This window comes from Pyxicephalus adspersus, chromosome 7 (assembly GCF_032062135.1).
Source record: "Pyxicephalus adspersus chromosome 7, UCB_Pads_2.0, whole genome shotgun sequence".
In the NCBI taxonomy this organism is placed as follows: Eukaryota; Metazoa; Chordata; class Amphibia; order Anura; family Pyxicephalidae; genus Pyxicephalus; species Pyxicephalus adspersus.
The window spans coordinates 32,929,030-32,941,630 of NC_092864.1; the positions used below are offsets into that span (position 1 = coordinate 32,929,030).

Genomic DNA, 12,601 nt, shown 5'->3' on the forward strand with positions numbered 1-12,601 from the left:
TACAATCCGAGAATAACGTTTAATCATACCTTCCTATACAGGACACACAGAAGGGACAGAACACACAGAAACATCCACAATTTATCAGGACAACCCTCCAGAACAAACAGACAGGACACTGGCCTGAGAGAAGAGGCCTCCACGAGGCAGGACAAGCTGTTCGTACCTCTTCAATTCCCTGTAACATATTTCTACAAAACTACAGGAAAGGCATCTTTTACAGCCATCCGAGCGGAATGTGTTTCCAGAGTCTTGTGCAACTGTGCCCTAAAATAGTCCTAAAAGAATATCAGAGATAAAATTGTCATTCTCAAAAAGAACCAAGAAGTTCAAGTTTTCATATTAACCACAGCCCCTACATCAAACCGTCTGATCTTCTGCAAGCACAGTATCTAACAGGGCTGATCCATTGTGTGACAATGGTCTAGCGGTTAAGCAGCACTTAAGTGAGGTCACTTCCTGTGATGTCATATCCTGGTGGTGGCTTGTCCATCAACAATGGGGTACAGCGTCTCCAGCTGGCTGAGGATTGTGGAGATGTGTGGCCTTTCTAAATGATTCACAACCATCATGGAGGAAAGAAGGGACTCAAGGCCTTGGGAGTATCTGCAGGAAGGAAACCATATTGTGTCAAGTAAAAAGAAACTGAATGCAGAATAACACAAAAGGTACTTAATCCCCAACTGCAAATTTGAAGAGAATGCCATGTCAGTGGGATTTAGTTCCACTTTAAAGCTAAACTCCAGCCATATATGCATCTTTTTTCTTTCCACTTGTGTCCTTACTTCTCAACAGTGATCCTCCTGTTGGAGTGGGTATCTTTTTCTTTCTTGTGCAGTGCTGTTGTGTAGCCTTTGCTGCTTGTATTCTGCCATGGGACTTCTGCTGTGGGGGACCAACAGTGGTATGCAATCAGCAGCTCCTTGACAGAGCAATTATTGTCCCTTCCCTAATCAGAATATGATACCTTACATGTCAATCAATGTTTTGTGGGCATTGCATGGGGCGGTATTAATTCTAATATATTTTGCACTTCAACTTTTTTTTTTTTTGAATATTGAAAAAAACTCTACCCACACTAACATTAGCAATGTCAAAGCTGCACCTTGCAACTCAGGGTAATGCATGGTATTGCCTAAGCATTGAGGGTGCAGCAGCAGTATGTTGGGAGATGGGGTGGTATGCTGAAGTGATATGTGAATCACCAGAATTACATTTTAAACCAGACAGTATACAGACTGTGTTTACTATGAAGAAAAATAACTAACTTCTTTGTAAGAAAAGGCTTTTTTTTCTCTTGATTGGCTCCTTGATGCCAAAAGTCAGCAATTTTGTTGAGTATCTTTCTGCCTCATGAGGTGTCCCTGCCCATTCAGCTATCAATGTCTGGGAATGTGGTGTCACTGCATATGTGATGCAGGCTTTCTGGGTATCACAAGAGAACACCGAGACCTCAGTTGTCCCAATGCCATAAAACACAGAGGGTGGATAGTAACAGGGAGGGAATGCATGCACGAGATTTGAGAGGTGCACATCAGAGCTGATGATTCATTATTTGCTATTCCCCTCCATAGAGTGTAACAATCTGCTCAGAAGTAAGATGTGGGTGCCAGTTTTCTCTTTTTAGATGGAGAGAGATCTTGAAGTATATAACTTCAAGGCTGTAGTATTAAAGTAAGGAATAAGTATTATTAACAAGTAAGTGGAACAAAGTGTTCTGAAAGTCCTAAATTACAGGTCCACTTTATTATCAACTGCAGTAGTGGGAGTCCCATATGGCCTCCAGTGGCTAGCTTAGAGCATATCACACACACAGGACACCTTGTTGTGTTGCTGTACCTTTAAGAGACATAATCTTGTGCTGAGAATCACTAACTTTGAAGCAGAAGTCTTTACTTCTAAAATCAGTGATTCTCAGCACATATTTTTGTCTCCTAAAAGTACAGCAACACAACAAGCCATCACAAGACTTCCAATGTGAATCAACACCAGTTAGTTTTGTCTGACGGCTATCTTGAAAGTGTGCTGTAGAATGTTTGTAAGGTATCTGTTTCCATTTGCATGCCCATAGGAGAAATGTCCCCTAATTCCTGTCCCTGTACTGAAATAGATATCTGGAAACTTAGGAAAAGTAGGCCGTTACAAGAGTGATTTTTTTGTACTGTCTATTACCTGTCATTTTCAGGGATGATGATGCTGTTTTGCACAGCCAAGGCCACACTGTCTCCTTTCTGGAATATCATGTCATATGGTCCCTCTCCGAACATCATGGAATACAGCACACAACCGAGCGACTGTGAAGTTAATATAATACATCAACATGGTCATAAAATAATATTATTATCTACACAACTAACAAATACTACATCTCTATCTATGAAGAAAAAATGTTGGGGTCCCCACGCCTTTAAAGTTTATTTATGGGACAAATAAAATGACATATATTGTGCAGGGTCATTTTATGAATTCTTCTGAATCCTCAGTGTAACACAACAGTGTTACAGTGTTAACAGGTCAGATATTCATCACCTACTTAAGAAGCCCAAGCTATTCAGCAAAAACCACATTAATCTGGTGAGGCATGAGGTGCAATTTTAAGCTTTAGCTTAGCAAAAGACTGCTGCTGTAACTGCTTACAATTTTTTTAACCCCCCTGGCGGTATTCTCAAGTGTGGCTTGGGGTAAAAAAAAAAAAAAAAAAACATGCAAAAAGTGGTAACCCTGAGCCACACTCAGGGTAGCTAAAAACAATTAAAAAAAACACTCACCTTGTCCCATCGCGTCCTCTGGCATTCTGCCCGGCAGATCTCATCTCCAGGCGGCGTCCTCTTCTTCTGATCTTCAGCTGGCGAGTGCAGTGGCGTTCTCCAAGGTTTCCCCGGTGACGCTGGTGTGTGCAGGAGGCGCGGCAGAAAATTCACAGAATTTTATATTGGATTTAATACAAAATAGCTGTATTGAATCCAATACAAAGTAATCCTTATAATATATATATATATATATATATATATATATATATATATTATACATGCTACTGTACAGGTATATTACAATTTTCAGTATTTTTTTGCACCCTTGTTTTAACAGTTTTTTGTGTTTTTTATTATTTTCTATTTATTAGTTTGTAGTTTAATATTAAATTTATTAAATAGTGGACATATTTCGGTGAGTTATGCCTAAGAATTATAGGCCTTCAATGTAAAATAAATTTCCATGCAAAACAATGTAACGCTTTTTGTGTAAAAAAACCTGACAGAAGTAGAACACCAGGGGGGTTAATTTGTTGATCAACTTAAACAATTGTGCAACTAAAAGTACCCTGATGCAAATGTGTGAAAATGATGTTTGGCCTGCAGTATATCACACAGCGGAGTTGTCTCCCTATACACATCCTAGAATAGAAAGCATAAAAAGTAAACAAACTACTGGTAGGATCAACAGGTATTAATTTTTTTTTAACGATTTTTTGGTTACAGTCATTTAAGAAATCTTAAAAACTGATTTTTTAAATTACATAATTTATTTAATAAATTTTCCTTTTTTTTGGAACAAAAATTTTTATTATTAGAAAAGGCAAAGCACAATGGTTTCTCTATTAAGAAAGCCATGGTGGCTCAGTGGTTAGCACTCTGGCCTTTGCAGTACTAGGTCCCAGGTTCGAATCTCAGTCAAGGCGCTATCTGCGTGGAGTTTGCAGGTTTCATGTTTGCGTGGGTTTCCCCTGGGTACTCCAGTTAGGTTAGTTGGCTTCCCCTAAAATTGACTGTGTTATCGACATATGAACATGGTAGGAACATTAGATTGTGAGCCCCCAGTTAGTGATAGGACTATGGACTTTGCAGCGCTGTGTAATACGATGTAGAAATACTGGATAATAATAAGTCACAGGCATTAGAAGGATTTTGTGTGCACAAAGGCTGACCAAGGTTTTCCATATTTCTAGGATGAACGTAGGGGGTGTTCCCCTTTTGTATCATCATCCTGCAATCTGTGTACTGATCTCCCAGCTCTTTAGGACAAATTCCTAAAACTGGTATAAAAAAGGCTGGCAAGACACCACTTTTGTCAGGAACTTGCCATCAGCTGGATGCAGGTTATTTTTAATAAATAACAATAATAATTTATAATAATAATTTAATAAACTAATATGATATAACTATATGATATATTTACTAGATGAGGCATATAAATATTAAGATATTATAAAGAAATAATAATTTAAAAAAATCATCATTTACATATGAGGAGAAATTAGAAAAATACCCAGATATCGGTCCTCTCGTCAATCACACAATTACTTTCCACGTTGAAAAGTTCAGGGGCCCGGTAGGAGATGGTACATCGCTGTGCCGCCCAGTCCTGCAAGACAACATCAATTCATTTACTGTGACCACAATCTGTCCTCATTATCCACTGGCAAAAGGAAATATCTGATTACTGATTGGAAGCAATTCTTTATTCTTGGCTTTGAAATAGAGTGAAGATTTTAGTTTGTATATTTAATGCTCTTATTAAATGCCAGCAATGTATTTCTCTAAAGGAAATCTGTCAATAGAAAAACATGAGGACCAGTATTTTTGACTTCTGAAATTGCCAGTCATCTGTCTTTCTGAGCATTTAATAAATAGGGGTTTATGAACCCAAACACAAGGAATTTAGTTACTTGTAGTTTTTCTATAGGCAGAAAGCTGGCATTACTGCTGCTCTGCTGCCCTCTAGTGTTTAGTCAGAAGTAGTTAAAACCACAAGCAGGCTCTACACACTGACTGCATAAAAGAACATTTTTGAAAAGTAGAACACCTTAAAAAAATGATTTCATCCCTACCTGCACTGACATTGCCTGCCTTGACCCTGATACTTCAATACGAGCATGATTCATAGAGCCCAGATCCATCAACAGGGGCCGATCATCATCCTCCAGCAGCACATTAGTTGGCTTTAAGTCTCTGAAAATTAAGACAAACATGATGGTTAAAAAATTTACAAAATTCATTATTTATCTAGAAACCACAAAACACGGTTTTAGCTTTTTTTATGACATGGTTCTTGTATGTTGTTTTTAAGAATGATTTCTACATCACTGGCCTTATGATGATTGGACACTCGAGGGCTGACACTGCATGCCAGCTGGGTCATTGCCAGTGTCAACAGATGGCAGTTTAAGTGACACTTTGACATTCCAACATTTTCTCAGAATGAGGTGGGGGGGGGGCTGGCTGCTAGGAATGGCCCTACAGATCCAGTTGGAATGGGTTAAATGTAGGTATGAAGAATAACTGCAGATCTATAGATTGTATTTTTTGCTTCTGACATTTTTTTTCTGTGTAAACATTACTTTGTTTACATTCAGCCAGTTTGTGTCTGCACTGCTGCTGCAGACAAGGACACTCCTGCAAGGACACACTGCCAGCAGTCATTATTCATCTCTGTGTTGCAATGCATGTAACTACAGATCACAAACTATTCAAATCAAGAGGCTCCAGCAAAAATTTAGCTACTATATGGAAAGCTTTGTCTCCAGAAAACTGCATATCAAGAAATACAAGGGGTCTCTAGAGGTTATATGATTCTGAGAGCAATGCAGCTATGGATCTGAGTGTCAAAGCCAGTAAATGGAAAAGGTATGCTGATGCTCTCCGGGCTCTAAGTCCTTGTCTACATTTATGTGGCAGATGTAAAGGAGATGTATGTAATCAATGCAATGTTTACAATAAATTGAGCTTGTATTGACAAGTTTTAATATTTAAGAAAAAGGAGAGAATAGGTAAGTGATTATATGTGAAATGTTACCAGATATTCCTGCATTTATTAATCAGGCTCATATACAGATACTCCTTGCTTAATAACAAAGTTCTGTTCCTATGACCTGGTGGTTAAGCGAGAGCATAGAAAGGATATGGTCTGCAGCACCAAGCTCACTAACAGTCTGCAGACCGGCGATCGTGGAGGATCGTGAAGGAGGACTGAAGAGGAGACACTGTAAAGCTGTACACTATGCCAGTAGCTGTACACTATTACCAGTGGTCGCCAACCTTTTCGGTCCAGTGGACCACCAAAATTACCGGCTCTGAACTACGCATGCACAGAGAGCCGTGTCTCACTCAAAGGGGAAGAAACTTTCCCTATAGTGATGTCATGATGCCAGAACCCCACCCACTCTCCCATTGCAGGTCTGAAAATGCAATAAGAGAGGGGGGGGGGGGGGGGGGGGTTGTGTCCAGAGACAAAACCTGCCCACTTCATTGAGCCTGCGTTCCGTATAGGGAACATGGTCTGCGGCTCTGGCAGGTGCGCCCTTCTGCTGACCCCGCTCAGGGGCGCACGGGCCAGAATCCCGAACCACCGACAACCGCTGCACCATACAGTTCTTGTACAGTGTACTGTCAGGAGAGCTGGTTGTAAGTGCGGGCGGTCAGGAAAGTCGTTAAACAAGGACTACCTTTATTTTAACAACACAGTCATCCTTTAATGCGGACAACTTCATTTTACAAAAATAACACAAGCTACCTGCAGATCCCCCACCTCCCACAGTTAAAATCCAATAAACACATAAATGGACAGGAAGTCGGCAGTACAGGATAAATAAAATGGCTATATATGTATTTTTCCCCTGAGTGTACTACATGCTCATTTATTTGTCACTGTGGTTGAGTCAATCAAAATTTGCAGTAATAACTGCAGATTCACTTTGAAACAGGCACTACATTCCCAGCTTCCATAAGCTGGAGCAGTGGTGGCCAACTTTTTCAGTCCCACGGACGATTAAATTTACCGGCTCCAGACCACGCCTGCGGGAGCCGGGCGTCACTCCCCCATAGTGACATCATGATGCCAGAACCCCGCCCACTCAATCATCACTGATCTGAACCTGCGATGGTAGAGTGGGCGGGTTGTGTCAGAAGACACAACCCGCCTACTTCCTTGAGCCTGGGATTTGTATGGGGGACATGGTCTGCAGCTCTGGCTGGTGTACCTCCCCAGCGGGGTTCCTTTCCTGACCCCGCTCAGGGCACACTGGCCAGAGCTGCAGACCACTAAACCACTATAATTTTCTCACAGACCACCGGTTGGTGACTGCTGAGCCAGAGCACCATATAGAACTGTAGAATAAATCATTGCTGCTAAGATATTATAACAAGTATATAGTGATATATAGTGATCTGTCATTTCTCCAAATGTTTGTCCCATACAAAAATCCCTAGTATGTTCCTACAGATGTACATAATACAATACAATAAATAAGTTTGTACATCCCAAAAACATGCAGTTAGGTTACAGTGTTCTCTCTAGGCTCTTCTCAGCACTTCTCAGTATTGAGTCACAAATACACGGGCAGCCACCTGCCTACAACTTCTAAACACCCAGCTTAAAAAATGTCTGCAGAGATTAGTGGGTTAACTGACTTCCTTCCATAGAAGGGACATGAGATTGTGAGCCATCTGAGGGAAGTGAAACAAGTGACCAAGCTCCACGTAAAGTGTTGTGCAATATGTCAGCACTATATAAACACAAGCTATTAACTATAATAATAATAAAAATATTAATAGGCTTCTCACCTGTGAGCGTAACCCTGATCATGAATTGCTTTAAGTCCCCTACATATCCCATGTAAAATGTACAGAATTTTCTCCTCGGGTAGGAAAGTGTTCTTATCTCGCAAGGCTTCAACTTCATTCCATAGGGTTCCTCTCTGAAAATAAAGCACAGGAATATTTCAGTCTCTTTGGAGAATCAGACAACACTCAGCATTCATCCACAGCTCAGCAATACAGAAGTTATCAAATGGTAGTGATGACAATGGTAGATGGCAATATTTATCCTTTGCCAGTGAAAACACTCTAGCGTTGTTAGTTTTGACATTATTTAAAATGGAACCAAACTCAAAATAAAAAAACAGACTTACAGTGAGGGAAATAAGTATTTGATCCCCTGCTGATTTTGTATGTTTGCCCTCTGACAAAGAAATGACCAGTCTATAATTGTAATGCTAGGTTTATTGTAGGTGTGAGAGACAGAATAACAACAAAAGAACCCTCAAAAACCAATCAATCAATCAGATTCCAAACTAGCCACCATGGCCAAAACCAAAGAGCTGTCAAAGGGATCAAATACTTCTTTCCCTCACTGTATATTAATAATAATCTATGGAAAAATTGTCAACTGATATCTCATGTATACCGTCCAATAAAAAATGAGTTATGTTTTTATAATTCATGATACCTACATTTTATAGCTACCCCCCAAATTGATACTTTTTTGTCACTCTGTGGATGACAACATTGCAAAATCATTGTGGACCAAGATTATCAACATCGTCATCATTCCTACTCATGTGAATGCGCCAGCTATTAGAGCCCTGCACACCTTTATACCATAACCTGGTCTGGCATGTCACCCAGGTTTGTTGAGTATAAACCTTTTACATTTGTGTACGTACAGCCACTCACACACAAGACTAGAGAAGATAGACTATCATGGATGAACCTGGGTGATCCAGCAAACATGGAACGGATCTGGTCTAGGATTGAAAACATTTGCCAGCTAAGAGCAAATGATTTTAGGAAATCTGTTCCAAATTTGCTGAATCACTCGGGTTCTCTCATGATAGTCTATCTTCTGCAGTCTTGAAGAGCTTTAATTAATCAGACCCATAGTGTGCAGATTATGTAAGCGCTTTCAGTACAAAAGAGAAGCCTGTACAACTGTGCAAGACAATGGACTTTAAACACCTATCTTGTGGACCTTAAGGCACACATACTGAATTGTTGGATAGGGAACAGGGCAGAGTATGGTCTGAGATCCAAAGACCACAGGTGAGTTTGTTCATAGTGGTTGTTTGGGCTCACGTAAGACATTTAGCTGTCATGTTATGAAATCGTCAGATACCTACTGAAGTAGTAGGTAAGTTGTACGGCCTTTGTACCGAAGTCACTTGAAAAAGGTATTCAAACCACAAGCCTGTGCATTCTGGTTTCTATCATACATACAGATGTGTGTACATCCTGCAGACTTTTCTATTTGTTTTTCCTTTACCTGCTCTGTTTCTGTGACAGATGAGACATTGAAGTGTTTTCTTTTTCCCTGTCCTTCATGTATACTATGCAGGATTGTAGTGTTCCTTTGCAGAACGAATGCCAGGTATTTTCTTTACACAGTTGCCGAGCGTTGCCAATGTACACAACACTGAACAAACACACACATGACAATGCCGCACCTCTTAGACATAGTGTGGGAAATGTGTGTGTCCCATTCAGCTTATTACAACAATGATACAACATCCAATAAAACTAAACTCGCCTTATTTAAAAAAAGCAAAGCAACGTCTCACCTGCAGAAACCCCATAATAATCCAACCAACATTATTCTTTCACCACAATCGACTAAAGTTGGTTGGTTACTGTGAGTCCTGTGACAGTTTTGTGTCCAGAACTGCTGTAGGCTATATGTACACATAATTCTACAATGCTACCATATCAAATAGAATGAGGATGCTTGTGTATAAAATAGCTCAGAATAAATAAAAATAGGAGGAATTGGACTGGATGGACAACACAGGAATTATTCTGCACTGCAGTAGGTGTATTTTAGTGAGAGAAGGGAAACTCTTGCAATCAATGACTACCACTCATATTAATATTATTATCATCATCATCATCATCAAGTATTTATATATCGCCATCATATTGCGTATAGTGCTGTACAAAGTCCACAGTAACATAACTAGCTGTCCCTAAAAGAAGCTCACAATCTAATGTCCCTACCTCAGTCATATGTCATTACCACAGTCTAAGGTCAATTTTGAGGGGAAGCCAATTAACCTAACTGCATGTTTTTGGGATGTGGGAGGAAACCTACGCAAACAGGGAGAACCTGCAAACTCCATGCAGATAGTGCCCTGGTCCAGATACCAACCTGAGACCGAGTGCTGCAAAGGCCAGAGTGCTAACCTCTGAGCCACCATGCTGCCCTGAGGAAATCATATCTCCTTTCCATTCTTCCATGCTGCGTTTTGTTATATTATGGAGCAAATGAGTTACTGTAAGGAAACCCTGAACAATTATACAAATTTGAGGATAGCAAGCCTAATGTGGGTCCCCATTTCCTGTCTCACAAGCACCAGAGATGTATCCATTACCTTAACATAAGGAAGCAGAAGCCATGCTTCCCACTTAGGTCCCTTCTCTATCATGCAATGCCCCACCAGATGCAGGATATTGGGATGGTTGAACATTCGATGCATCTCCACTTCATGAAGCGCCTCCTTGCGATCCTCCCGGTCGTGGCATAGTATGCGTTTCAGGGCATAAAAACGTCCATCGTGGACCCCTTCAACCAGATCTACATAGCTGAAACCTCTGTTGGGAAGTAAAAATCTTTAGAAGTAGAACTTTGTATTCGATCGAAAAAATCAGCTACAATTTAACACTTGAGACGGAAACTAAAAATATTGTGGTTGTGTAATCCCTTAAAAAACACAAATTCTCTGACAGGTAAATATATATCTATGTCAACTGTACATAGGGCTGTTTGCTCTTCTGTAAAGAGAACCAAAGCTTTTATTGAAGCACAGCATAAAAAAATAGAGGTGTCGAATTACACATTAATTTATTTATTTGTGGATTCAACTAATTGAATCTTCCCCTCGGGTTTTATTCATGACTTAGCTGCTTTACATATTCTTGATGGTGGATACCTACTCACCCAACCCCCCCACTGGGTTTTTTGATGTGCGTTTGCACCCTGCTTTGGTTGAAACTCTATGCTGTAATTGTTTTGACATACTCTGTTTCATACAGAATTCCAAGGATCTCCTGCGGACCGAAACTCCCCTAAGGAGGCAGAATTTTCATCTGCGAAAAGTATTGGGTTTATGTATATCGGCCTTACAAATGCTATGTGAAACTTTGGATATACTCCTTGTCAAATTGTTTTTGTGACTGTTTGTTATAAAAAATTGTTGATATTTTAATGTAAAATTATTATTTCTATAGCACTAACATATTACGCAGCGCTGTACAATGTCCATAGTCATGTTGATGTCCCCCAAAGGAGCTCACAATCTAATGTACTTCTCATAGTCATATGTCATAGATCATTTTGGGAAGAAGCCAATTAACCTAACTGCATGTTTTTGGAATGTGGGAGGAAATCAGAGTACCCAGAGGAAACCCACACAAACACGGGGAGAACCTGCAAACTCCAACAAGTTGTGACCTGCAGCTTAATTAGGATTCCTTATCTCACTCCTGATGCCCAAATATAGTGGAAGGGGAGTGCATGAAAGATAAGCAGCTAGTAAGGGCACCATGATCCCGTTTCTTTGCCTATACAGGGATAAAACAGGTTGACTTTAAATCCATTTCAAGGCTACATTAGCTGTTCTTTATGTGAATGTGTACAAAGAGTAATAAAGGGAGTGTTGTGCATATGATAAAATACAGATTGTTACTTACCCCTCTCCCAGCTTCTCTACAAAGAGGTAACGCTTGTTTTCAATGGTTAGGACCCCCCGTGAGCAGATACACAGATTAGCGCCCATCGCTGCCCGCACATTCTTCGCTCACTAGAAGAAAAAAAAAGGAAAAGCAACAACTGTAAATTGCTTTACAACAACAATAAAAACTATAACATGTCTCCTGAAAAACTGAAAGCTCTGTGATGTTACAGTGTACATAATGTGATTATATATATATATATATATATATAGGCACACACAACCAACCTGCAGAATTACACAAGTAGCTGTATCAATATATTGGGGGTCAGCTGCACACATAGAAATTACAAACATAATGGAGAGATAGATTGTGTTGCAAGTTTCATTATAAATGCTACACACTGACCATACCACCATGGAGCAGCTTCTGAGATTGGTGGAGTCATACTATTATGAAAAGGTGGGAGGGGGACACATTCATTCTGCAATTAGTGAATTACCTTTCCCCTGCTGGATCTTTGCTTCATTGGTTAGAAATCTCCTTCTAAAGTCTGCACCAACACCTCAGGAATGTTGATGTCCTAGGTCCCCCCAAAAGCTCTCACCAATTCCTCTCCGACCTCCTCACTTTCCAGCAGCAATGTGAAGATCAGCAGGAGGAACTGGTGAGAGCTGTGGGGGATCGGTGGGATTGGTGTTCTGCTGCCACTCTGCTTTTCCTGATCTTGATCTGGATGAGCGTCTCTAACAATAGCCAAGCAACCAGAATTTTTAGGAATGGCTCAGCAACAGCAGTCACCTCAATTTCCCCCAATCAGGTTTCCTCCAAACCCTGAAATCTGTACATTACACTAAGCTGAGCACATTCTATGTGACCATCCGCCTGTTATATTTCCATAGGAAAAAAACTCAACATGAACACGTCATAGAATAAACATTCCACAGCAGATGGAACGACACCAATGAATGGAAACCGATCACACGTACATGGAATTCAGTCATACGTGTGACACTGACACTACACACGGAGATGCACAGGCATCATAAGCGTGACACAGACACTACACCGTGTGACACCGACACCACACGCGGAGATGTACAGGTGTCATACGTGTGGCACGGACACTACACGCTGCACTTGTATAGTCCATGTATATCACAGTG

General features: G+C 40.4%; 1 protein-coding gene across 2 annotated transcripts in view; it reads right to left on the reverse strand.

Moving 5' to 3' along the window:
* Window positions 1–12,601, reverse strand: part of STK16 (serine/threonine kinase 16) — a 15,611-nt gene continuing 3,010 nt past the window's right edge. For both annotated transcript variants that reach the window (XM_072418052.1, XM_072418051.1), the window contains exons 2-8: window positions 11,454–11,563; window positions 10,136–10,355; window positions 7,557–7,690; window positions 4,826–4,946; window positions 4,264–4,359; window positions 2,173–2,294; window positions 1–606 (exon numbers count right to left, since the gene is read on the reverse strand). In XM_072418052.1, the coding sequence (XP_072274153.1) occupies window positions 468–606; window positions 2,173–2,294; window positions 4,264–4,359; window positions 4,826–4,946; window positions 7,557–7,690; window positions 10,136–10,355; window positions 11,454–11,539 (918 nt within the window). In that variant the 5' untranslated portion in view covers window positions 11,540–11,563 and the 3' untranslated portion in view covers window positions 1–467. The remainder of the gene's footprint in view (window positions 607–2,172; window positions 2,295–4,263; window positions 4,360–4,825; window positions 4,947–7,556; window positions 7,691–10,135; window positions 10,356–11,453; window positions 11,564–12,601) is intronic.